General features: G+C 49.5%; 2 protein-coding genes across 14 annotated transcripts in view; one reads left to right on the top strand and one right to left on the bottom strand.

Annotated features, from left to right (window-relative positions):
* The window catches only part of KAT6B (lysine acetyltransferase 6B), a 184,484-nt gene extending 180,428 nt beyond the window's left edge, over positions 1 to 4,056 (top strand). For all 13 annotated transcript variants that reach the window (XM_076010127.1, XM_076010125.1, XM_076010124.1 and 10 more), the window contains one exon: positions 248 to 4,056. In XM_076010127.1, the coding sequence (XP_075866242.1) occupies positions 248 to 2,787 (2,540 nt within the window). In that variant the 3' untranslated portion in view covers positions 2,788 to 4,056. The remainder of the gene's footprint in view (positions 1 to 247) is intronic.
* Positions 2,921 to 26,891, bottom strand: part of DUSP29 (dual specificity phosphatase 29) — a 40,386-nt gene continuing 16,415 nt past the window's right edge. The window contains exons 3-4 of the mRNA XM_012759950.3: positions 16,744 to 16,964; positions 2,921 to 9,375 (exon numbers count right to left, since the gene is read on the bottom strand). Coding sequence (XP_012615404.1) covers positions 9,134 to 9,375; positions 16,744 to 16,964 — 463 coding nt within the window. The 3' untranslated portion in view covers positions 2,921 to 9,133. The remainder of the gene's footprint in view (positions 9,376 to 16,743; positions 16,965 to 26,891) is intronic.

Here is a 26,891-nt window from a genome sequence, read left to right as displayed (position 1 = left end):
TCAAATAAGTTTATTATAGTTGCCTGTACCCATGTGTTCCCAATATGTTCTTTTCCCAGGCCTAAGTTATTTACTGGGTTTATACCACAATATTATTCTACATTAGTCTTGATTATGTCTTTACCATCGGCTCTTAAAATGCTAAATTGAAAGCAGTGTTTGCTAATTAATTTAAAGGAGTGAATTCAAGTTATAGTTATGCTTTCTAAGACTTTGTTTTTCTTCCTTCCCCTGTCTCTTCACTAAGACAATATGGATGATGATGCAAATAACTTGAAAGAAGGCAGTAAAGACAATCCTGAACCTCTAAAGTGCAAACAAGCGTGGCCAAAAGGAACAAAGCGTGGTCTGTCTAAGTGGAGGCAAAACAAAGAGAGGAAGACTGGATTTAAACTGAATCTGTACACCCCACCAGAAACGCCCATGGAACCTGATGAGCAGGTAACAGTGGAAGAACAGAAGGAGACTTCAGAAGGCAAAACCAGCCCCACTCCCATCGGGATTGAGGAGGAGGTCAAGGAAACCGTGGAAGCCCTGCTGCCCCGGGATGAAAACAGAAGGGAGGAAGCGTGTGCACCTGTGAGTCCAAACACATCACCAGGTGAAAAGCCAGAAGACGATCTAATCAAACCTGAGGAGGAAGAGGAGGAGGAAGAAGAGGAGGAGGAAGAGGAAGAGGAGGAAGAAGAAGAAGGAAATGTAGAAAAAGACCCAGATGTTGCTAAACGTCAGGAAAAAGAGGAACCAGAAATCTCCATGGAGAAAGAAGACCCCGTGCATTTGGATGATCACGAGGAGGAGGAGGAAGAGGACGAAGAGCCATCTCACAATGAGGATCACGATGCGGACGATGAAGACGACAGTCACATGGAGTCTGCCGAGACGGAAAAGGAAGAACTCCCAAGAGAAGCCTTCAAAGAAGTACTGGAAAACCAGGAGGCTTTTTTAGACGTTAGTGTTCAGCCTAGTCGTTCGAACCCAGAGGTCTTGATGGACTGTGGTGTAGACCTCGCAGCTTCTTGTAACCGTGAGCCTAAGGAGCTTGCTGGGGATGCCGAAGCTGCTCCTGAATCTGATGAGGAGCCCCCAGAAGAACAGGCACAGAAGCGGGACCAAAAGAGCAGCAAAGAAGTGGACTCCGAGTTCAAAGAGGGAAACACGGCAAACATGGAAATCGACTCTGAGACCGTCCAGGCAGTTCAGTCTTTGACCCAGGAGAACAGTGAGCAGGACGACACCTTTCAGGATTGTGCTGAGACTCAAGAGGCCTGTAGAAGCCTCCAGAACTACACCCATGCAGACCAAAGTCCACAGATTGCCGCCACGCTGGACGATTGCCAACAGTCAGACCACAGCAGCCCAGTTTCGTCCGTCCATTCCCATCCTGGCCAGTCAGTACGTTCTGTCAACAGCCCGAGTGTCCCTGCCCTGGAAAACAGCTATGCCCAAATCAGCCCAGATCAAAGTGCCATCTCAGTGCCATCTTTGCAGAACATGGAAACCAGTCCAATGATGGATGTTCCATCAGTTTCCGACCATTCACAGCAAGTCGTAGACAGCGGATTTAGTGACCTGGGCAGTATCGAGAGCACAACTGAGAACTACGAAAACCCAAGCAGCTATGATTCTACTATGGGTGGCAGCATTTGTGGAAATGGCTCTTCACAGAACAGCTGCTCCTATAGCAACCTCACCTCCAGCAATCTGACACAGAGCAGCTGCGCTGTCACCCAGCAGATGTCCAACATCAGCGGGAGCTGCAGCATGCTGCAGCAAACCAGCATCAGTTCTCCCCCGACCTGCAGCGTCAAGTCTCCTCAAGGCTGCGTGGTGGAGCGGCCGCCGAGCAGCAGCCAGCAGCTGGCCCCGTGCAGCATGGCTGCTAACTTCACCCCGCCCATGCAGCTGGCCGAGATCCCCGAGGCGGGCAATGCCAACATTGGCTTATACGAGCGGATGGGTCAGAGTGATTTTGGGGCTGGGCATTACCCACAGCCGTCAGCCACCTTCAGCCTTGCCAAACTACAGCAGTTAACTAATACACTTATTGATCATTCATTGCCTTACAGCCATTCCGCTGCTGTGACTTCCTATGCAAACAGTGCCTCTTTGTCCACACCACTAAGTAACACAGGGCTTGTTCAGCTTTCTCAGTCTCCACACTCCGTCCCTGGGGGACCCCAAGCACAAGCTACAATGACCCCACCCCCCAACCTGACTCCTCCTCCGATGAATCTGCCACCGCCTCTTTTGCAACGGAACATGGCTGCATCAAATATTGGCATCTCCCACAGCCAAAGACTGCAAACCCAGATTGCCAGCAAGGGGCACGTCTCCATGAGAACCAAGTCGGCTTCCTTGTCACCAGCCGCTGCCACCCATCAGTCACAAATCTATGGGCGCTCCCAGACTGTAGCCATGCAGGGTCCCGCACGGACTTTAACAATGCAAAGAGGCATGAACATGAGTGTGAACCTGATGCCAGCCCCAGCCTACAACGTCAACTCCGTGAACATGAACATGAACACTCTCAATGCCATGAATGGGTACAGCATGTCCCAGCCGATGATGAACAGTGGCTACCACAGCAATCATGGCTACATGAATCAAACAGCCCAATACCCTATGCAGATGCAGATGGGCATGATGGGAACCCAGCCATATGCCCAGCAGCCAATGCAGACCCCGCCCCATGGTAACATGATGTACACGGCCCCCGGACATCACGGCTACATGAACACAGGCATGTCCAAACAGTCTCTCAATGGGTCCTACATGAGAAGGTAGACAGTGTGGGCAGTCCACAAAACCTACCGGGCATCACTATTGGATTGATCTGCACAAATACCTTTGAAGAGTACGATTTCAAAACCAGCAATTGGTGTGAATGCAAAAACATTTGTTGGCACCATTTATTTAAAAAAAAAAAAAAAAAAAAAAAAAGCTGTATGCAGCAGAAAGCCTTATACAAGTTGTTTTTCTTTTTTCCTTTTTCTTTTTTGGTACCTTTGTTTCTGTTACTTTTATATAAAATTCTCTGCAAAGGAAGGCCTCTCTTTGGACTACACTTTGGAGGCAGCCACTTATGGTGCCTGCTTCCATTAAACAATGTGGATATCAAGCCCCCCCCCAAATTATCTGTTATAATATTGAACCTAGCTTTTTTTTTCCTTCCTTGTCCACTCCATGTAAATGCCTTTAGCATTTCAGTTATTGTATATTTTGTTTAAGGTGACACTTCAGCATGCCGCTAATGTCTTTGTTAGTGACAGTGCATTTTGTAGTACTGTACAAGTGTTGTGCTAACAGTAAGCCATTTCTTAAGTTTTTTGCCTTGATTAGGGTGCCCTAATTTGAGGGTTTAAAAAAAATACTATATTTTTGTTAATTATAAAACTGTAAAGAGCTATAAAAGCTATTCCCATTTGGTTAGTCAAAAGGGTTTTATTGCTAAATGTTTGGTGTAAAGTTGAGACCCTTTTCCATTTTGGTGACAGATTTCTTTGGGGAAAAAAGGCAGCTTTCTGTTTTATAAATGCAGACTTCTGTTTATTGAATGAAGCATATCTCAGTGTTTATCTGTCAGGTTTTGAAACATTTCATATATGTCCAAATACTTGGCAGGATTTAAAAAAAAATAGTGAATTTGGTGTAAAGTTGCTATTTTATGGAAATGCCTCTAACTTTACATTTTCATTCCATCTGTAGATTTTTCTATCTTTATAAAATATTGGAGTTATTTTTTAAGGAAAAATAGAAAAGTAGCTTGTGAATAGCTCAAACTAAGCTTACAAATCGCATGTAAAAAAGCAAAAAAGTTATTTGTGTCTGTTTATATTGCTTCCTTTTTTGTAGCCTTTGTACCTGTACAGGGTGACAGTAAGGGCCAAGCAGGAGAGGCGTAATCCTTGTATAAAATAGGAGCCAGCGACACTCTTGTATTTATCTGTTCACTTTTTAGTCAGTCACTTCAAAAAAACAAAACAAACAAAAAAAAAAAAAACAAAAAAAAGCTGTACATTTTAACATAAAATAAATTATGATGAGCCATTTTTAGCCTCTTGTGTCCTGTCATATTATGATTGATAGAGAATGACCAATTGAACTGTATCATGTGTCACATCTCAGAACACATACACATTTTGGGAAAATAAATTATTTAGTGTAAATTGGAGTTATGAGATTTTCTGATTTGTTTTGACTTTGGGGGAGGGGTTGGCAATAAATAAGAGTAATATCTAATAAAACCATCACATATACCAAATACCTATTTAATAAATTAATTTATAATGGATTTTAATGCTTTTCATGAAAGTTTATTTTATGCTAGTGCATACCTTCTGTATGCCAATCATTGTCTTTAAAATAAAGTGAAATTGTTTTTTTCTTTTTGACTTTGATCTTCATTTGCAAAGAGATCCAGTTGCCTCATTTGCACACTCTGTGTAAACACCCCTTAGAGCCCAGCAGTGTGGTAGCAAACTTCATTTTTATAAAGATTAATGCACAGAAAACACCCAATTTGGGATTGTATGTTTGAAAGATCATTTTCTTTTAAAAAGTGTGAAAGTTTTGCTTTGTTACGAATGATTGATTGTATGGTTTGTTTTTTTTTTTTAAGAATCTAAAGTTGCGACCCCTCCCCAAAATGGGAATTATTCACGAACACTATTTTATGGTGTTTGGAGAAAGTTCTGAGTGTGAAAACATTTGATTCTGAGTGCTTGACTTGGTGCCCATGTGAAACTGGCCCGATAAACTCTCCAGTGTCTGAACTTGGGTGCTCACAGCTCTCTTGTCAGGCAAGCCACTACTTTCACACCCCTTGGAAGAAAAAAAGTTGCTTTTGCGCTTCTGGTTTGATGTGAAGTAGGCAGGTGCTGTACAGATCACAGACACAAACCTTAAAGTGGGCTCAGACTGAAAAGGCAGGATAACATGCACACACCAGGTGAAAGGCCCTGTGTAGACGGAGGAGCCCAGTGGAGTTTTTTGCCTCATACTCTCATTATTTGCTCTCTGAGTTACAAAATAATATTGGGTGTAGTATCAAGATTTTATCTTTTAGTCCCTTCCTTGCATGACTGCAAAGTCCATGGGGTAACATCTGTAGTAGCTGAGGAAGGGCTTCCAAGGGGATGCAAGGGCTGTTGGCACAAAGGGAGAAGGGAACCTTTAAGGTGCTGAGCAGGTAGGAAAGGGGGCCTGTCATCCCTGTCGTCGGCCGCAGAGCGTGAAGTGCTGCTTGCACGGATCCAGCGCGTCAGCTCAGGACTGGCCAAGGACTGGGCAGCTCAGTGGGCCACACATCAGGCAGGAGGCTGCCCGGGCTGGGCCTGGTAATGATCCGATGGGGAAGCCACACACAGCACAGCGCCTCCCACAGGCCCCACCTTGAAACTGTCTCTCATTTAGTCTCTTTCCTCTTGTGTTAAGATTCCTTGGGAGCTGAGATTTCCCTCTGTGTCTCTCTGGCAGTAGCTTGCCAGTCACCCCCTCTGATTTGTGTCATATCTGGATCCCATTGGCCCCACACCCTAAGTCCCAGTGAATGCCCCAGACCTGGCAGGCCAGAATATAAGAACATTGCTGGGGACACCCTGTGCATCACAGGCTCCCTGAGGACTGCAGCAAAACTAGGTTTGGGAGCCCTTCTGCCGGCCCCAAGTGGCAGCGTTGCTTGATGGAACAGAAAGGCTCAGCATAGGAGAGACACTGCTGGTCTGATACGGCCTCAGAACACTGGCACTCCTCATTACCCACTCTCCCTGGGGAAACCAGTGCAGCCCTGCATGTGACACCAAGGACGAACTTGGAATCATCAGAACTGAAATGTAGTCAACATTAGGTCGGGATTCACTAACAGACCACATCTTTTAAAACCATTAATGTGTTCTTTTGTTTACTTTATAAGAGTTGTAACAAGTGGTTGTCAGTTGTCAGCCTCACTTTTTTTTTTTTTTAGAGACGGGGTCTCACTCTGTTGCCCAGGCTGGAGTGCAGTGGCGTGATCATAAGTCACTGCAACCTCAAACTCCTGGGCTCAAGTGATCCTCTCACTTCAGCCTCCTAAGTAGCTGGGACTATAGAAGCACACCACCACACCCAGCTAATTCATTTATTTATTTTAGAGATGGGAGGCTGGTCTCAAACTCCTGGCCTCAAGTGATCCCTCCCTCCTAGGCCTCCCAAAGTGCTAGGATTATAGACATGAGCCACCACACCAATCCCATCCCCTCTTTTTAATAGCTCAAGTGGTACCTACCGAGGTATGAAGCCTTCAGTCTTCCTCACCAACATTCTGTTCTAGAACTAAGGACTCACAATATTGTCACAAAGAGTTTTCACAGTCTTCCCACGTGATCCACACACCCACCCAGTACAGGAGGGCAGTTGTTTCCAATTTACAGATCAGGAGCTTGAGGCTCAGGGAAGCTCACTTAATTGCTCCATTACACCCAGCCAAAATTTGTAAGCTGAAACAAACCTGGGCCTCTCCAAATCCCAGCTTTTTTCCTAGAACACTGTTACTCTGTGAAAAGCCCTAACTTGGCACCTCTCTGACTTAAAGGCTTAGCTAATGAATACGTGATGCTGTAAAAACTGTTAAGTGCTACATAAATACAGGTTTCTTTGTTGTTGCAAGCAAGCCTTGGTCTGCAATCAGTCTTAGATACTCAAAGTCGAGTACTGTTATTATGAAGCCGTACCTTCAGTTCTTTATACCCAGGCTCCCATAATTCCTCCTACCTTCCTGTTCCCTTTCCTGCATCTTCCTCCTCCATCAAGGCCTAACTCTATGCATTGAGGACACTCAGCCCTGGGGCGTCCTCTTTTCTCTCGCATTCTCATTTACTATGATTTCAAATTCCACCTCTCTACAGATAACACCAAGAATTATATCTCCAGTCACGAACATTCCGCTGAGCTCCAGGTCAAATGACCTGGGACACATTTTGCACGTCCTGTGAACATGACACGACTCAACTGATGATTTCCGGCCCCTCCCACTTCCGGCCCTGGCCATCCCCATCTCAGTATGAAGGCACCGCCAAGGAGCCAAGTCCGTGTTCTTCATTTCTCCCTCCCCTCTTGGCGAGGCCTGTCCATTTTCCCAGGATAATTGCAGAATAATCTTGAATACTGATCACCTGGCGCTGTTAGTCCAGGCTACCTCCCCGTTTCCTGTCAACCATTCCAGCAGCCTCCTGATTTTTTCTTTCCAGAGTGGTCTTCAAACAGATCATACCATTCCCCTGCTCAAAACCCTTCGGTGGCTTCTGTTTGCACTTGAAATCAAATCTAGTCTCTCTGCCCTTCTCCCTCCACTCCCCTCCCACCCACGGGCTCCAGCCTCACTGACTGGGCAGAGTTCCTCAGCCTAGAATATTCCCTCCCCATTTGGAAGGTACACTCCTTCAACTTGAAGCTGACCCTGTTCCTCTTCCACCTGGTGTAAAGTGGGTTTCTTCCCCACTTTTCTCCCCCTCAGTACCCATTTCCCTCATCTCACTTTATCACAACCTGCATTTTTAGTTTGACTTTTGGCCTCCTAGCCTAGTTGTTGGCATGTGGTTAGGTTCTCAATGAATACTTGTTGACTGAATGAAAATATCCACCTTTTCAATCTTGGCACCAAGACGTACCACATTCATATTTCCATTTCATCTGTGCCTTTTTGCTTTGCAATCCCTTTGCAATGCTCTGGTTGTAAAATTTATTGGAAGACCAATATTCTGCTGGGAGGGAGTGTCGGGAATGTCCGCTGTGTGTGTGTCAATACGAGGGCCCAGATTCCTCCTGGGCCAAGGTGACTCTCAGAGCAAGCTCTGGGCAGTCCCAGGAAGCCAGGCCCAGCCACGAGGGTCCAGGCTGAGCACAAGTCCTCCCCTGTGACACAAAAGAACAGCTCCCCAAAGGCCACAGCATGACTCTCAGTTGGCTTTACACACCTGCCAAGCCCCCTGGACTCTTCTCCATCAAGCACTTCCTCTCGCTCTGCGGAAAACCACAACCAAACTGGAGACCTGGGCCCCTGTTCCTATACCCCCGCAGGCCCTGATCACACTCTTGTCCCTTTCTCTAGGCAGTTTCCCTTTCTGGGCCCTGGTGGCTGGCGTCTCCATCCGCTGCCTCTCTCTTGGGCTCTGTCTGGTTAGGGCTCCTGGTTCCAGAAGCTCTCACTGCCTGCTTGGTACCCGCCGCTGTTTTCTCCTCAAGAATGAAAATCACAGAGTCACAGCGACCGGCCTAGCTCTCAGGGAGACAAACCACCCCTGAGCGCACCAGGCGGCCCTGTCCTCCCATTCCTCCACGGCTAACCACACCTGGCAGGCACTCCGGGGTCACCGCAAGCCAGCCCATGTCGCTTTGACTAGCATCAGCTTTGACTAGGAGCTTCCCGGAGCTCTGGTTCCCTAAAGAGTTGTCTCCTTGCTCTTTTTTTCCAAAATTATACAGTCAAACTGTTACTTGTCCAAATGTACCACAGTTCACTGAATTGTTCTGAGGAGTGGCAGCTCTGGCTGCGATTCTGAGGAGCCCTCGTTCCCTGAGGACGGCAGGGACACCTGAAGCCGGGCGTCGTGCAAGGGCTCAGGACCCCAGTCCCCACCCCTGCCAGTGTCGATGGTGTCTCGAGCCGGGACATTTTACTGTAAAGACAAAACCGGAAGCAGGCGACGGCCCTGCGCAACGCAGCTCACCCGGTTCTTCTCCGGGGTTAGAAAATCAACTTATATTTTTAAATTATTTTTTATAAGAATATGACTTTCAGACAAAGCCAAACGTTTAATCACAGCACAATGCCTACACATTTTTAAATCCTTTTCCGCTTTCATCTTATACCAAAAAACAACAAAAAACAAAACAAAAAAATAGCGCAGGAGACTTTGTGCAGAATTGTGTGTGCACACTCTGCCCCGCGTTGCTGTGAAGCCGGGACCTGCGGGGAGGTGGCTCTCGGTCCTCCCGGTTCCCAGCGCAGCCCCGGGGAAGGTCAGTAAGATTGTTTGGAAGAAGTCAAGCTTTGGATTCACTGTCCCTCCTCCGTGGCAAACGGAGCCACAGGCCAGCGCTATTTTCGGCCCGTTCCTCTGCGTCCCCAAGCGTCGCCGCCGCCGGGCGCGGGGCCCTAGGGCTCCTTCTCGGGGTCCTCCTCTCCGCCCCCGCGCTGCGCCTGTCGCCGCTGCTGCACCAGCTGCTTGTCCAGTTCCCGGAGCTGCTTCAGAAAGCCCCGGTTGGGCAGGACGCAGCGGTTCTTGGCCACTTGTTGGATGGCGTCCACCAGGGTCATGTGCCTGTGGATCATCAGGTAGGCCAGGACCAGGGTCGCCGACCGGCTGCGGCCCATGGCGCAGTGGACCAGGATCTTACCTGCAGGCGGGCGGGGAGAAGAGCCACGTGAGGGGCGGGGGGCGCGGCGGGCACCCGCGTGGGACTCAGGCGACGCCCTCTCACACCCTGGCTCTCTCGCTCTCCGGCCCACGGCCCGGCGGGTCACCCGGTGGCTGTGCGCCGCAGCTTCCCCATCTGTAGAATGGGGGCGCCATCAGCATCTTCTTCACGGGGCTGCTGTGGCGCTAAATAACTCTCTGAATAACTATTTTATCACAGTTCTCCACAAGCCCATCAGGCAGCCCTCGAGTCCCAGCCTCCATGTCGCCGAGCTCCCCTGTTCACCGTGGCCAGAAAGGAGGGCAGGAGGCAGGGCCCGCTTCCTGGTCGCAGTGTCGCGGCTGGGGCCGGCCCCAGCTTCCCACCCGGCAGGCAGCGCTGCGCTCCAGTGTGGACGTGTCCGGCCGGGGAGCGTCTACCTCCGTTCCAGGCTGTTCTAATCCCCACAGACTGTTCCAGAGGCTGCCTGGCCCCTGGCCAGCTCTGCTGATAACTAAAGCGTTTCTTCCTCTCCTGGCAAAAAGGGTAATTCTTTCTGTCGTGACTAAATACTTGAAACAGTCGAAAGCTGCAGTTCATTAAGCCTTTTGGGGGCCTGAAGTTTGTTAGGCGGGAGGAGGGGAGGGGGGACGCAGGGGTGGGAGGGAAGGGGGAGAGGAGAGAGAGGACACAGCTGTGGCAGGAGATCCTGGAGCTGAGCTTTGTTTTCAAGACCGTGGGGCGAATGCCATCGGGCCACCCAAACTCGGTAGGTAGGTCTCCCTGGGGTAAAGGGCCTGCTCTTCTCTGGAGGCCTTAGCTTCTGATTGGGCCCAACTGCTTTCTTCTGGGGCCTGTCCCCAACCCTCAGGGCACTGCTCCCTCTCTGCTCTGTGGCTTTGCCAAGCACCACCCTTTAGGGCCCAGCATGGAGGTGGGAAACTGCTCTTAGGACTGAGTTGGGAGGAGACAGGCGGGGCAGCTGCACGTAGCCTATTCCCAGCACGGGCCACGCCAGAGAACCAGGAGGCTGAGCTGGACAGCAGCCAGGGCGAGGGCCCTGAGCAAGGGTGACACTGTCAGTGCTGGAATTTTCTAGCAGTGACTTTCAAACTTTTCTGTGTGAGCCCAGTGAACAGAGCAGGACAAAATTCACAGGTGACACATTTATGCCTCACTCCACCTGCATACTCTTCCAAGCGCTTCATGTATTTTCTCATAGTCAATTCTTTTTTTTTTTTTTTTCTGAGGCAGAGTCTCACTTTGTTGCCCTGGCTAGAGTGAGTGCCATGGTGTCAGCCTAGCTCACAGCAACCTCAAACTCCTGGGCTCAAGCAATCCTCATGCCTCAGCCTCCCGAGTAGCTGGGACTGCAGGCATGGGCCACCATGCCCAGCTGATTTTTTCTATATATTTTTAGCTGTCCAATTAACTTCTTACTAATTTTGATAGAAACGGGGTCTCACTTTTGCTCAGGCTGGTTTCGAACTCCTGACCTTGAGTGATCCTCCTGCCTGGGCCTCCCAGTGTGCTAGGATTACAGGCATGAACCACCGCCCCTGGCCCCATAGTCAATTCTTACAACAACTCAATGAAATAAGTAAAATTATTATCCCCATTTTACAGATGAGCTAGCTGAAGTGCAGAGAAGTGCAAGTCGCACAGCTAGGAAGTAGCTGATGATTTGAACCCAGGCAGCCTGACACCAGGCTCGGTGCTTCTAAATACTATGCAGTGCTGCAGGTGTGTGTCTATCAGACAGAAGTTTCACAGATAATATGCACCCTTACTACGTGCAGTGCATGCTGGTGTTTTCCATTCTTTTCTAATCCATTCAGTTTTTTAAAAGAAATGCTAGTCACACCCACCAATTTAATTTTGTGACCCTCTCATACAGGGGTCCCCAACCTATGGTGAGTTGTATAATTATTTCGTTATATATTACAATGTAATAATAATATAAAGCGCACAATAAATGTAATGCACTTGACTCATCCCGAAACCATCCTCCCCTGCCCCAGCCCCTGGCTCATGTGTAAACTGTCTTCCATGAAAACGGTCCCTGGTGCCAAAAAGTTTGGGGACCGCTACAATAGGTCTCAGTCTATATGTTTGAGAAATGCTGGTTTCAATTAACTAGCTCCCCTTTGGCCTTTACCAAAAGGTGAATTTCCACAATCTTACAAAGAAAACCCAAATCTGCAGGGTGTCCCAAAAGTCACCACACATAGGGAAAAATGGGAAACTGTAGCTAACCTACCTTTATTTACAAAATAGTTATCACAAATTTTTACAAAACTTTTCCTTTGTATGGAGACTTTTGGGATACCCCATAGGATCTGAACTGCTCCTCAACTGCATGAGTGAAAAGGAGGCCTCTGTCACTCAAATCAGACCTCCAGGCCGAGGCTGTTACCCCCTGCCCCCGCCCCTGCCCCAGCCCCTCCCCTGCCCCAGCCCCAGCCCCTGCCTCTGCCCCTGCCCCAGCCCTTGCCCCTGCCCCAGCCCCAGCCCCTGCCCCAGCCCCTGCCCCTGTCCCAGCCCTAGCCCCAGCCCCAGCCCCTACCCCTGCCCCAGCCACAGCCCCTACCCCTGCCCCAGCCCCTGCCCCAGCCCTGGCCCCTGGCCCAGCCCTTGCCCCTGCCCCAGCTCCAGCCCCTACCCCTGCCCCAGCCCCAGCCCCAGCTCCTACCCCTGCCCCAGCCCCTGCCCCAGCCCTGGCCCCTGGCCCAGCCCTTGCCCCTGCCTCAGCCCCAGCCCCTACCCCTGCCCCAGCCCCTGCCCCAGCCCTGGCCCCTGCCCCAGCCCTGGCCCCTGCCCCAGCCCCAGCCCCTCCCTCTGCCCCTGCCCCAGCCCTGGCCCCTGCCCCAGCCCTTGCCCCTGCCCCAGCCCCTGCCCCAGCCCCGGCCCCTGTCCCAGCCAGGTGTGCACCTCACATGCAACCCCCTGCCTTGGTTTTAGGAGTGCCCTTTCCTTGTCCCCCACTCACTATCTTGGAACCTGCCTTTCTCAACAACATGCAGAGAAACCCTGGTAGAGTTCCTCCTTCTTCCCCAACAGTTCTGGGTGTGTGGAAGTCCTGAGAAAAGGGTGCACGGTGTGTTATGAACTGCCAGGGTTGAGGGGAGATGGGCATGTGTGCGATATTAGGGCAGGAGACCCTTCAAACACTCGGGGACAAGCCGGTTACAGCTTAGAAGCACCAGGGAAATCAGCTCCTGCTCGGAAGCAGACTTCATTTATTTATTCATACCTACCTTATCCATAATAGATTTTAAGATGGCTTCAAAAGCGGGCTTTGGACTATTTAAGAAAAAGAAAGAACAAACGAAAGGAGAGTGGTGATACTAAAAATCTGATCTTTAGAGCCTCATGACATCTGCCCTGGAGTTTCTTAGAAAGTCTCATTAAATTAAAACCACACTAATTCTCCTCTGAGGGCGCTGTGTCGAGAGCAGCTAGGGCAGTCCAGATGGGGTTCGTGTGGCAGTATTCCATGAATACTTCTTTTTCTGATGAAGAATGACAAGTTCAGTTGTGTCAGATCCTATAACCAGCTGGCACGCCTCGCCTTCCATGATATTCGGTGACCTCTTGTACAGTAATGTCACCAGGTGCTCAAAATAAGGGGAAAGGTCTCTTCTGTGAGGCCTCAGTGACAGGAGGAGTCCTCGCTGGCAAGCAGGTGTCCTGACGGTGCCACCTCTGATTAGCTCTGTGACCCTAGGCATGTCACTTGGCTTCCCTGGGCCTCTGTTTTTCCAGCTGTCAGGGCAGGACCGTGGACTGGATTATCTCTGAGATTTTTCCAGAGTGACTGAGGCTGCCTGGGGAGTTCTTTCAGAAAGGTCAAATCAAGGGAGGGGAGAGGAGGAGTGGGCCCCAGGGGCTGATTGCGGGCCACCATTACAGCCCCGCAGCCCCACAAGGAATGCTTTTCAAAAAGAATGAGGCTGTGAGGGCCAGGCAGTGGGGAAACGGTACACTTGGCTGAAACTAGCCAACAAAGAACGTGAAAGACAAGGGCAAGCAAGAGAGAGATACGCCTCGCTTCTTGGCCAGACTGTCCATCAACACCTCTTACATCAAGAGCACAATAATGTACCAACGCTCACGCCTGTAATCCTAGCACTCTGGGAGGCTGAGGTGGGCGGATTGTTTGAGCTCAGGAGTTCGAGACCAGCCTGAGCAAGAGCGAGACCCCATCTCTACTAAGACAGTAGAAAGATATTAGCTGGACAACTAAAAATATATATAAAAAATTAGCCAGGCATGGTGGCACATGTCTATAGTCCCAACTACTTGGGAGGCTGAGGCAGAAGGATGGCTTGAGCCCAGGAGTTTGAGGTTGCTGTGAGCTATGATGACACCACAGCACGCTAGCCCAGGCAACAGAGTGAGACTCTGTCTCAATAAAAAAAAAGAAAGAAAGAAATGTACTAGGGGTCTGGCACTAAAATGCCACAGCAGTGTCCCTTGGGGTTCCAGTACGTGGTTAGATAAAACCTGACCACCCACTGCCTGTGGCAGGTGGCCGAGTACCCGCCATCTGCTTTGTGTGGAGTATGGTGATGCTGTTGCTGCGCTGACGAGCATTTTGTCACTCTGACCACTCAGGGCACAGGCTACAAACTGATGACCCTCGGGTTGTTTAGCTTGCCCTTTGCAGCATTTTAAGAAATTTTAATTTGTTGCCAACACTTAAAAATTGAGTGATTTTATAATAAAATCCAGATTGGAGACTTTCCCTGAAAAGTCAGAAATTTACCACATTTGCACTGATTCTCATAAGACAAACTTTTGGCTGGGGCTGAGTGACAGCTGCCCCTTGGAACCGGGTACAGGGTTCTTTGCTTACCTACAGTACCCCACACCCACGGCAGATTCAAAGTTTCTCCTGGGTTCTGAAGGGTTGGTGTGTGAGCCCCTGATTTGAAGAAGTCTTCAGATATGCAAGTGTGAAGGTCACTGAGAATAGAGCCCAGCCTCCCACCTGGCAGTGGGGTCACACGCTGCTCCCTGTCCCCAGCCCACTGGCCTAGTCCCCACATCCCTGCCCATCCACTCTAGCCCTGGCACTGTGTCTACGCTCTTCCCCCTCAACCCTTTCTTCGCTAGGTGCTTTTGACCAACTGGTCACGATCCACATCAGCCTGACACCCCCTGGAGCTGCTCTGTGATCTGCCCAGGCCTAAACATCTGACTTGAGAGCCTGATTCTTTCCTGATTTAGCAGTGGGGGCAGACTCTAAAATGACGTGCCAGCAACCTAAAACAAGCTTTCATGTGAGTATATCTTACCAGTTCAAAGTTGGAATGTCTTTCTTTTTTTTCTTTTGAGTCTGGAAACTTTATGATGATGATGTGCACGTGCTAGTGTGGTCATATGCTTCACAGTACACGACCTCTCTTTATCAAACACATCCGAGAGCCTGCTGTGCACCAGGTTCTGTGCTCAGTGCCTTAAGTGTGTCACTGCTGATTCTCATTATGACCTTTCAAGGTAAACATTTTCATCACCAGATGGAGAAACCAAGGCCCAGAGACATCACGTCGTTAGTAAGCTGTGTGACAGGAAGTTGAACCCATCCCTGTCTTCTCCAGCCTGCCAGTCCCCTTCCATTAAGGCTCAGGTCTAAGATACAGTAATGGCAAGAGAGTGCATTAAACAGAAACTGAAGGATTGGGTTGTTGCAGTCTTTTGTTTCTTCATGTCAAATATGTTTTCAGTTAACTTCAAATACTATGAGGCTAATTTTACCTCATGGTGATGACTCAGTCCAGTTGCTTTTATTTTTTCTTAAGAAAGGATCTTGGTCTGTCACCAGGCTAGAGTGCAGTGGCACCATCATAGCTCACAGCAACCTCAAACTCCTGGGCTCAAGCAATCCTCTGGCCTCAGCCTCCCAAATAGCTGGGACTACAGGCACACACCACCACACCAGGCTTATTTTTCTATTTTTTGTAGAGATGGGGTCTTGCTTTTGCTCAGGCTGGTCTCAAACTCCTGAGCTCAAGCCATCCTCCTGCCTCAGCCTCCCAGAGTACCAGAATTATAGCCGTGAGCCACCGCACCAGCCTCCAGTTGCTTTTTGATCCTGCTTGGATCCCAGAATGTAACAGAGCACAAAAGATGGTTCATAAATAGACTCATAAAAGGACAATTTAGAAACGAGGCATTTTCTAATACAAGCACATTAGCTTTGTGGGTTTTTTCCTTGTGACATTGCTTTCTGAAGCAAAATGATGACAAATTGTTGGTGGCTATGGCAGGCTGTTGATGCCAAGGCCATCTTGGGATGGCCATTAAGATGTGAGACTGTCCAGCAGATCTAGCCTAGGCCCAGCCCCAGGCTCCAGATTCCTGAAGCAGGCCATTCGGTCAGTGAGTCTTACAATCACTACCTCTCGTAGCAAGAAAGGCTTTCAGTAACTAGATACCCTGAATGTGTAGCATACCATTTATCATGGCCCCACAAAGGGCGTGTGACACAGTAGGCTGAAGTCAGAAAACAGATTAGGGAGCTGAAGTCCCTTTGGACTTTATGGAATGCCAGCAAAGTACACCCTGCAGCAATAACTGCATATTGTCTTACCCCTGATGCATACCTAAGCCATGCCCTTCTCTCCAAAATAGCCTTGTAGCCTCTGCTGGATTAGGGCAGCTAAAAGTGCATTTTAAGCACAAGGACTAGCACTGTGATTGAAAAGATGGATAATTAACGTTGGGAAACTTGGACTTGGCAGGTGCAAAACCCAGATTCTCAAACATAGTTTGCCATAGTAAAGCCCAGGTGGTCGGCCTTGTATGGGAGGCCTCACTAGTGCGTGTGACTGGGGGATGGGAGCGGGGGTCTGCCTGTGGACTTGATTGGTTGGCGGAGAATTAAAGTCTCCCCAAGGATTTCCACTCAAGTCAGCTCCCTGAGGATTTTCTGGCACAGAAGCCCTTGACTACTACTTGGGTTTAGGCCCAGGCACGATTAATGTCGCAACTCCAGCTTTGAGGGCACCCAGCCAGCCCTGCCTTTTGAATGTTCCTTAGGGTAGAGAGACTCAGACCGAAAGGCCCTTCCTGTAAATTCCCGGGCGGCCATCTAAGCCTGAACCCCAGCAGCAGCACGCTCGGTGGGGCAGGTGCTCAAACCTTCACAACCTCCAGGGATCCAGACTTTTCTGGCTAAACCACAAGCAACCCCCTACGGTCTGGCTTTGAGCCGGGCACAGACTGCGCTTCCGGCCGGGGTGGAGGGCGGGGCCTGTGCAGGGCCGGGGCGGGGCCTATGCAGGGCCGGGGCGGGGCCTTGCAGGGCGGGGCGGGGCCTGTGCAGGGCGGGGCGGGGCCTCGGGTTGGCCGCAGGGCTCTTACTGCGGTCGTCGCGCAGCGCCGTGTGGATGAAGGCGGCCGCCGAGTAGAAGAAGACGCTGAGGTCGAAGGTGGGCAGATCTTCGGCCTCGACGCCGTGGTACTCGATGTCCATATCGCGGTAGTAGTCGGGGCCGGTGTCCACGTTCCAGCGGCCGTGCGCCGCGTTCAGCACGTGCGTGAAGCCCGCCTTCTGCAGCCCGTAGCGGTCCAGCGCCGTCGCCCTGCGAGCAAGCGACAGAGGTCGGCCGGGCCCGCGCCTGCGCTACGGCGGGCGCCCGCGGCTTTCTGCCAAGGATTCGGGTTCCCAGAATAAGCACCAGCCGTCACAAATGAAGTCCCAAAGCTCTGCTCCTCCCTGGTCCCCTACGCCGCTGGCACCATTTCCTGTTCCTAGCTCGGCTGTTGGAAAAAGGGAGAGGGTTGGGAAAAGGGGAGGGGAGAGGAGGGGAGCTATTCATTCGTGCATTCGTTCTGTCATCATTCTCCAAATACAGGGGAGCCTGAAGCTGGACACCATAGTGGTCACAGAACCGGACCTGCCAAATCCCCCCAAAGATGGCCAGAATAACCTGTTCATCAGGGTGGCCCTTCATGGAGCCTCAGAGGACCTTTAAGGTGGGCCTCTTCTCCGAACCTTCTCAGTGTTGATGGGGTTTGGAGGTAGAGGCTTGTATGAATGGCTTAAGGCCAGACTTTCCACGAGAGGATTGGGATTGGGCAAAGTTCTTGAATTGATGTTGGCAGGATTGGCGGGCACGACATGAATGTGAAACCGTTGCTTTGGTGAGTGAGTTGTTTGCCTAGTTGAGCAAAACATTTTTCTGAAAAGGAGAGCTTTTTGAGCAGTCTGATGTTTGTTTGAGTTGATTTCTGGGGAGTTCCTGAAGCCAGCAATGAAGTTATTAATGGGTTACAGCCTTATCTTTCTAGGCAAGAATGTCCAGGAACACCTGCCTCGTGTTGAGGTAGGTGGCCTTGGAACATGACTGGAGTAAAAAGCAGCATGGCGAGGGCCGGGACAGAGGCGGGCTGCCAGAAAGCAGGAACTCTTTCTGCCTGGGGGGAGGGGTTCTTTATGGGACAGGGGCACTACCTGTCAACAGTCGGTGATGGAGGGGAACAGCAAGGCAAGGACAGGCCAGGCCAAGGAAATATACGACCTAATGTGTGCAAGCTGGAGATATTAGTAACAAAGGCCTTTCAGGAAACATTCATTATTTCCCATAATCAATCATGTGTCCCCAAATGGTGCTTTAGAATCTGTTGTGTGCCAGGCACTGTCCTGGGTGCTGATGGCAAAGAAGTGAGCAGGTTAGTCACGGTCCCTTAGGAAGCTCAGATTCTAGCGGGGATAGCAAATAAACAACAAATGAATAAAGATGATTTCAGATGGCAGTAAGAGCTGCAAGGGAACTGAGACCACATGATGTGATACAGAATGACTGTGTCCTGCTTTAGGCAAGGTGGTCAAGAAAGGCCTCTGCAGGGAAGTGGCATTTAAGCTAAGACACAGGGATGAAAAGGAGTGAGGCTGAGCAAGAGTTGGAAGAAAAGTGTTTCATCGAGGTGGAGGGAACAGCAGATACTAAGAACAGAAAGGAAACCAATATGGCTGAAGCAGCAGGGAGGACAATGGTGTAGGAGTTTGGAAAGGTAGGCAGGGGCTGGATCATGGTGGGCCCTGTAGGCCACAGGGAAGCGTTTGGATTTTATTGAAAGTGTGGAGTGCCGCTAGAGGGTTTTAAGGAACAGGCAAGCACTTTGCTTTTGAAGATCATTCTGGCTTATGTGTGGAGATGGATTGGAGAGGGCAAAATGATATAAACAGGGAGGTCTGTTGGAGGCTGTTGCAGTTGTATAGCCAAGAGAGGAAGGTGCTTAGACTAGGTGATGTCACAGCAGGACTTGCTGATAGATTGGGAACAGGCATAAGGGGAAGGACTGGTTTGGCCAAAGCATAGGATGTGAGTGAAGAGGAGAGAACGGTCTGTAGAAAAAGATTGGGGATTGAATCCACACAAAGATTGTGGGATTGGATCATGGGAGTGTTTGGATGCCAAGGTCAAAGAGAGCATTAGACAGTGTTTGAGGAAGGGTGATCCAGTCTGGGCTTTAAGAAGACATATCCCTCAACAGCACAAAGACCAGTACTTTGGTTCAAGGAAGAGGTGACAAGGGTCAGGAACTATAACAGTAAGAGGATAAAAGTGCCACTATGCTCCAGCTGAGGGCTCATCTCATGGCCAAAGGAATAAAGGTAAAAGGATGTGGACAGAAGTGACCATGCTGGATGCCAGCATGGACTGACACCCTTGGCCAAGAGGAGCCCTGCGCCAGAAACACATACCTGGGCCCCTCGGGCAAGGGCACCCTCGTCTACTGACGGTTCCCTGGAGCTTTCTGTTTGCCCTAAGAAGAACCACAGCGGTGTCCAGTGTTTGGGCAGGCACTGAGCATTTAGAAACATTTGCAAACAGCCATTGAAACCTTGGCATGGGGAGGTGGGGAGTCCCACTGACACCCTCCTCCTCCCACCCCTCGCCCCAGCTGGCTCTTGGTGCGGCCATCCCAACTATGGAACACATTCTGCTTCAAGTTTTCCTCAGAAAGGTCTGTTTTTCATTTTTCTTCTTGCCCCAAAGTATGTATACAACAAACATTATGCTTTCGGGACTCATGTCTGCGCTCAATTAAAGCCTCCACTAATGCAGTCCATCTTGCTGAGTGGCAATCAACCTTGCTTTGAGGTTGAGCTCAGTGGAAAAATTAAAATTAACTCTCCTTGACCGGAAGCTCCTACCCACCATAAAGACTGTTCTCTTTGGGTTTAGTCACTGGGTTTCAGTGTAATCAAATGGCAGTTTGAATAAATAACAGTTTGCACTTTCCTGCCTTTGGGATCAGGGATCTGGGTAGATGTGCAACGCGGCTCGTTGCATGACACCTCCACATCCTAGGGCTGGCTTTGGCTGTGTGTAAGGGAGAGAAAAGGGCTCTGAGGACGATTAGCCCCGGTGGGTATCTGAGGTCTGCTGCAGGTTTTCAGAGCTCTTTGGCTACCTGGGCCAGGAAAGGGAGGTGGTGACCTCATATGTCACTCTGAGGAGTGTCCCCAGCTTGTTTTACTCAGAGTTCAGTTGAGGGCTGGAAAGAGCATCCACAGCAGAACGGGAATCTGCAAATAAACCGAGTGCCTCGTGCACAGGCGCCATGATGGAGGCAGTGCCATCGTCACAGACACCCATCGTCCGGTCCCCAGCCAGGCCAGACACCCAGCTTGGCAGTTATTGGGAGTGGGTGGGGTCGGAAGGTGGTGTCTGGCACTACAGTGATTTGGTTTCTTAAATTTCAAGGGCCAGATACATTCTCTGCTCATGTGTTCTGTTGGAAAGAGACTAAGAAATACAGGGGCATTTTGATGGCAGAGAGGAAAGGCCATGTGCCCCTCTCCTAGACCCACGTGAGTGCCTCTGCCAAAGGAGAAAAGACTTTATTTATTTATTTTGAGACAGAGTCTCACTTTGTTGCCCAGGCTAGAGTGAGTACCATGGCGTCAGCCTAGCTCACAGCAACCTCAAACTCCTGGGCTCAAGCAATCCTGCTGCCTCAGCCTCCCGAGTAGCTGGGACTACAGGCATGCGCCACCATGCTCGGCTAATTTTTTCTATATATATTAGTTGGCCAATTAATTTCTTTCTATTTATAGTAGAGACGGGTCTCGCTCTTGCTCAGGCTGGTTTTGAACTCCTGACCTTGAGCAATCCACCCTCCTCGGCCTCCCAGAGTGCTAGGATTACAGGTGTGAGCCACCGAGACCAGCTGGAGAAAAGACTTTAGAAAGAAAAACAGATTTAGGAATTAACTTCCAGAACCTAGATGATGCCTTAGTTTCTGGTTGTTTAAGAAAAATCCTAGATGTAATCAATCTGTTCATTTTTTTAAATAATATGTCATCTCATGATAAAAATAACATGCTCAAATGCAAAATGTGGAAAACATACTCCCCCGACCAAAAAAAAAAAAAAATCACCTGTATTTCTACCAAAGATAAAGACTATTATTAGCTATTTGATGGAAGAATCTGCCACTTGGGTTTCTATGCATAGATTTGTATATTTTTGAAAAGTTTTTTTGGTGCAATACTATATATACAGTTTCAAAAACTTTAGGCTGGGCGTGGTGGCTCACGTCTGTAATCCTAGCACTTTGGGAGGCCGAGGCGGGCGGATTGCTCAAGGTCAGGAGTTCGAAACCAGCCTGAGCGAGACCCCGTCTCTACCAAAAATAGAAATAAATTAATTGACCAACTAAAAATATATATACAAAAAAAAAAAAAAATTAGCCGGGCATGGTGGCGCATGCCTGTAGTCCCAGCTACTCGGGAGGCTGAGGCAGTAGGATCACTCGAGCCCCAGAGATTGAGGTTGCTGTGAGCTAGGCTGACGCCACGGCACTCACTCTAGCCTGGGCAACAAAGTGAGACTCTGTCTCAAAAAAAAAACAAAACTTTAACATGCTGATATATTATAAACATCTTCCTATGGCAACATATAATACTTCAATAGCTGCATGTTATTTCATTATATAGGTAAATCTCAATTTTGCCTTACCAAAGAACTTCACTGTATTTCTTTGGGCACATCTCTGATTATGTCTTTAGGAGAGATTTTTCTAAAGTGAAATTGCTGGGTCAAAAGATGTGGACATTTTTTAATACACTTGATACTTTTTACTAAATTGCCTTATAGAAAACTTGCTCACATTTGATTGTGATTTTTATTCTTTGTGAATTTCATAAGCATAAAAAAATGGTGTTTCATTTTCACTGATTTGTATTAAGCAACGAGATTGGACATTTTGTCATACGTTTGTGGGACTCATGCAGTTTGCTTTTGAAGAACATCGTATCTCTGGTTTTTGGCCCAATTCTCCTCAGCTCTTCTCTGTTCCCGTGAACCTCCAGCCTCGCTCTGGAGCCTGACTCCAGACTGGGGGGCTGAGGAAGCGGCTTCCTTCTCAATGGCCCCATTCCCTCAGCAGAGCCCTTCCCTCCCTTCCTCCTTCTCCAGCCCCCTGCCAGCCCCTCTGGAGTTGCTCTCCAGAGCTGGCTTCAAGCCCCTTCCTGGAGGGATGGCAGAGGCGCGCACTCTCCACAAGGCGGGCCTGGGCAGTTCTCCTGCCCCTCCCCTTGCTAAGACCTTCAGCGCCTTCCCAATCTCAGCCGCAACACTTCAGCCTCTGCCTGCAAGCCCATTTTCCTAGATGTATGTATGCCCTTGCACACAGGGGAGGAGGCACAGGCCCTGAATAAATACATCTGTACAAACCCTCCAACAGCTTCCTTCAAGCGGGGCTGCTTCCACGTTGCCAGGATTCTACACGCTGGGCCTTGAGGAACATGCCATCGTGATGGGGTGGATCTCCGCACCCTCACGTCTGCGGAGGATCCATTCGTTTCCCACACCTGATCGTGCACTCCTGTTCATGAGGGGCTGTCTCCTGCAATCTGCCACCTTATTTATTCTGCTGGGTGTGACACTGGTGGTCATATGTCACTTCATGGGTGTGGCTCTGATGGTGCCCTTCTCCAGCGGAGTCTTGATTGTGGCCACTCTTTGCAGGTGGACTTTAAAACAGCGGGTGCATTTCTAGCTTCTGATCTTGGTTAATTCACCTGATGTGAAAGTGAAACTCACTGGCCTTCTAGTTTCTTGGGTGTCCTTGTCACTTGCTGCTGCTGCTGCTGCTGAAGCTCTTCTGTGTTGAGGCCCCTCGGAAAACACAGGGCTAACAGCTTAAACTGCGGCATGAACTAAAACAATGGAGCCTCTGGGAGTCTCGCTTTCTTTACTTGCTGAATAGAACCAATTACTCTGGCAGTATTTTTCTTACAGATTCTTGTGAAGTTGAATGATGCAACAGTCAAGCTTCTTTGAAAGATTAAAAAATAACTTCAGGGGAAAAAAGCAGGAGAAAAATGTATGTCAAAATGTGGCTATCCCATTACAAAATGTAGTAATGGGATTATAGAGAATTTTAATTTTCTCCTTTTTGTCTGTGTTTTGTAAATTTCCAGTAATGACCATGTCATATATTCATTTACTATGTAAATGTATACCATGATTTTTTCTTGATGCCCCACTCCCCCAAACTCTAGTCCTCCAAGGAAAGAGAACACACAGGAGGCCTGGTTTGGAGAAGTATTAGTGACCGGACCTGCCACCTGGCTAACCGTGCAAGGAGATGGATGACGTTGCTTGAGGCCTTGACTGCGAAGCCGCCTTCCAGCAACGAGAAGGCCTGGCCAGGCCAGGGCCTCGGGCATCTCTCTCTGCAGCCACCTTGCCCATGACCGCTGCCCAGTTGTGCCTCAGTTGGCTTCAGCAGTAGGAGGTTCAGAGTCCAGGTTTTCTAGTTCTTAAAGGGAACAACCAGCACATTCCATTGGCAACCTTGGCTGTGCTTTTACTGCATCCTAACCTGCCCATGCCGCACCCTGGAGGAGCAGGTCAGCCTGAGCTCTGCCTGGTGCCTGAAGGCTGAATTGGTTTCTTCATTTTGGGGGAGAAGGAGCCATCTCAGCTGATTGATCCAGCTTCACCTCACTTCCCAGCCTCCCAGCTGCATGCAGGCCAGCCCTGGAGAGGCCTTGGTTTCTGAGAATTTGGGGCCTTTTTTTTTTTTTTCTTTTGCTCTTTTTCTTCCCTGCCCTGGTCCCACGTCCGATAAGCATTTTGGACCTATTGGGAGCCGAAAGGCAGAAAGAATAAGACAGAGAGTCTCTGGAAAGCCAGCTCAGGCTGGGCGGGGCTGGCCACAGGCCTTGGGAGGAATCAGACCCCAAAAGCCAGATCTTGGGGGCAACTGTAGATTTAACAAGAAATGGGGAGCTGCTGAGGGCCCCCCGCCATGCAAGCAGCGGAAGAGCTTAACGGCGCCCTGGCGCTGACTCACCGGGAGGCCCAGTTGTGGAAAGAAGAGCGATTATTTCTCAATTACCCTGTTTCAGGCAGGCCTTATCACTGGAGGCTGCCCTGCCTAGGAATTTGCAATCACTTTGACAGTAGCCGGGATATTTCCCTCCTGCTGACTATAGGGGAAAAAAAGGACTGAAAAAAGATTTTGCTAAGCAAATGAAAGATGTGAACGAGATTAAAGTGAGAATATTTAAATTACAGAAACTTAGTGCTTTCAAGCATACTCAAGCATTTTTGAAGCACCCATTTAGGGACTGCTGATTGATAAGAGGCGATGAATTATTCTTATCTCATCATTGACTGCCAGTCCCTGGCTCTCTGGAGGGCAACACTTGGTTAACCTAATTTGAATCTAATTTGAATGACTTAAAAGTAATAAAACAAGTATGTGCTTGAACCTAATAAAGCCTAATTTATTTAATAGGACATTTTTGAAAGAATTTTAGAGCTGGAAGGGACCTTTGAAATCATCCTTTGTTTTACAAATAAAGAAACTGCGGTCCCAGAACAATAAAATGTTTTGCCAAAGGCCACACGCAGTTAGTGGCCACAAGCGATGGGGACTTGAACTCTGTGCCTTGAGTCAGGCCTGAGAGCTGCATTCCATGCTGAGCCCACAGTTCCCACTGGTGGCAGATGCAGACCCCCTACCATGTCGTAGGAAGCAAGTGTAGAGGGGATGGCTCTAAGTGGCAAGGGGTGGCTCCACCTTGAGGGAAGAAGACTTCCCCACAGTAACATCTACAGGAGGGCAGGCCCGACCCCTCACGTTCCCCCTCCTGTTTGTGTGTGGCCTATCCCACCAGGCTGCAGTGGCAGGGCCACCTCTCCTGTCTCCTGGGCTGGTGAGCTCTGGGGGCTTGGAGTCACCGGGGCACCCACCCGGTGAATCCCTCTGGGGTAGCCTGGGAATGAGAAAATGCTTTAGAAATTTCGAAACCCACAGGTCCCTGGGGCTTTGATGTGCCACTGCCTTCTTAGGCCTTAGGTCACCCAGGTCCCTGGAAGGCCAGGACAGCGTCTGTGGGGGGAGGCGGAAAAGGAGTTGGAGCAGGCCTAGGAGGAAGGGCCTCCCTCCCAACTCGACTTTGGGTTCCTGATGTCACAGGAGAAGTTTGACCCAGGGCTGTTTTCTGTCCCTAGGCTGCCCTTAGCACAGAGGGACTCTCACCAGCAAAGCATAGTGACCGTGCTTGATTTTCCTTGCACACTGTGTTTTATGTTTCTGCCTGTTCACTCATCGAATCCACATTTTACAGGTGAAGAAATTGAAGCTCAGAAAGCCTGAGTGACTTGCCCAGGGCCACACAGAAACAGTGTTTGGCCCAGACTTTGTGGCTCTGGAGGAGGTGCTTGGCAGTGGGTGGCAGTGGGGAGGTTGGAGGGGTAGGGTCAGGGAGAGTGAGCTTCCTCTTAGGGGTAAGTGTGGCCCCAGTGGGCTAGGCTTTAGGAACAGATGGTGGCTTAGGCTGCCCTGGGACAGCCATCCTCACTCCTGGGTCCTGACCTCCCTCACTTCCAGAGCCTTGGTACTCATCTCTCAAAAATCTTAGGTGGGCTGGGCGTGGTGGCTCATGCCTGTAATCCTAGCACTTTGGGAGGCTGAGGTGGGCAGATCACTTGAGGTCAGGAGTTCAAGACCAGCCTGACCATCTCTACAAAAAATAGAAAAAATTAGCCAGGTGTGGTGGTACACACCTGTAGTCCCAGTTACTCAGGAGGCTGAGGCAAGAGGATCGCTTGAGCCCAGAAGTCTGAGGTTGCAGTGAGCTATGATGACGCTACTGCACTCTAGCCAGGGTGACAGCAAGACTCTGTCTCAAAAAAAAAAAAAAAAAAAAAAAAAAAAACTCAGGTGCTTAGGAAAAACTCAACTGAAATACAAATATTAAAACTGAGACTTTGTGCCAGAAGAACCAGCTCTGAGCCCCCCTTGCTTTGGGCAACACCTAAAAAGAGACCAAGGAACACAGGCGGCCTTGCCTGTTCACAGCCCAGTTTGCAACCTTTGCGTGGTTGCACTGGCATGGAATAAATCGCTCTTTCAATAAGCGCCTGTGAGTCTTGTTGACCTTGTTAAGTGAGTGTCACAGAAGGGAGCCCTAAGCTCAGGGCTGAGATCAGCCACAAGCCCCATGCAGTGCTGACTTTACGCTCCCTCCCCCGGCTGGGCGTGCAGGGTCTCACGCACTTGACCCTGGAGCCTGCTGGGACTGTGCATGTGTGTGCTTGTTTTGGGGCTCGATTAGGCAGAGTTGGATCCAATTGAAAGGGCAGTGACATTTTCTGGTTGAGAGAAGCAAGGTCATGGTCGCACGTCAAGGAGGCAAGCATGTCTTATCAGAACACTTCAGTTCTGCTCACTCTCAATGGCTTCCTGCATTAAGTCCCTTGGCTGGCATTCAGCCTCCCACAAGGTGGCCCTGACCTACCTTTCCAGACTTCTTTTCCACTAAGTGACAATAATAAGAATAACATTTGTATCTGTCTATTACTTTATAATTTATGAAATGCTTTTACATTCCTTATTTCTTTGAAGATTCTCAGTAACCATTTTTAGAGTTAGGCCTCGAAAGGTAAAAAAGGACCTGCCCAAACCCACTGCACTACCAAGTGGCTATGGCAGATTGATTGTGTGACTGTTTAGAATATTTCCTGCCCCTCCTTGGGTGTAGGTTATACTCTCCTGCCCCGTTGATGGGAGGCTTTGACATGGACTTGCTTTGGCCAGTGACATATGGACAAAAATGGCATGTGTCACCTCTAAGCCAGTTTATGTTTGCCAAGTCTCTCTATTCTCTCTGCTACAAGCCCGGCAAGATCTCAAATAGGGGCTGCTCCATCAGCCCGAGTCCCGGAGTAAAGTGGCCGTGGCACCCTGCCAGAGCCAGCCCATCGTCATCTGCAGCATGAGTGAGAAACAAACCATCGCTGTGGCAGGCTACCGAGATGTCGGGGTGACCCGTTAGATTAGTGCAGCTAACCTAAACTGACCACCCAGTGGTCGAATTCGGCTTAATCTCAGACCTTCTGAAAGTGCACCGCATCCAGCCTGTTAATTCCAGATAAATCGCCCTGTTTGGTCTCACCTCCACAGCTTTTCTCGCCCTGCTCCCTCTGCCTGGAATTTCTTTGAAATCCTGCCCATCTTCCAAAGTCAAGCTTGGGATC

This window comes from Microcebus murinus, chromosome 14 (assembly GCF_040939455.1).
Source record: "Microcebus murinus isolate Inina chromosome 14, M.murinus_Inina_mat1.0, whole genome shotgun sequence".
Lineage (NCBI taxonomy): Eukaryota > Metazoa > Chordata > Mammalia > Primates > Cheirogaleidae > Microcebus > Microcebus murinus.
This window is presented reverse-complemented; position numbering and strand designations above follow the sequence as displayed.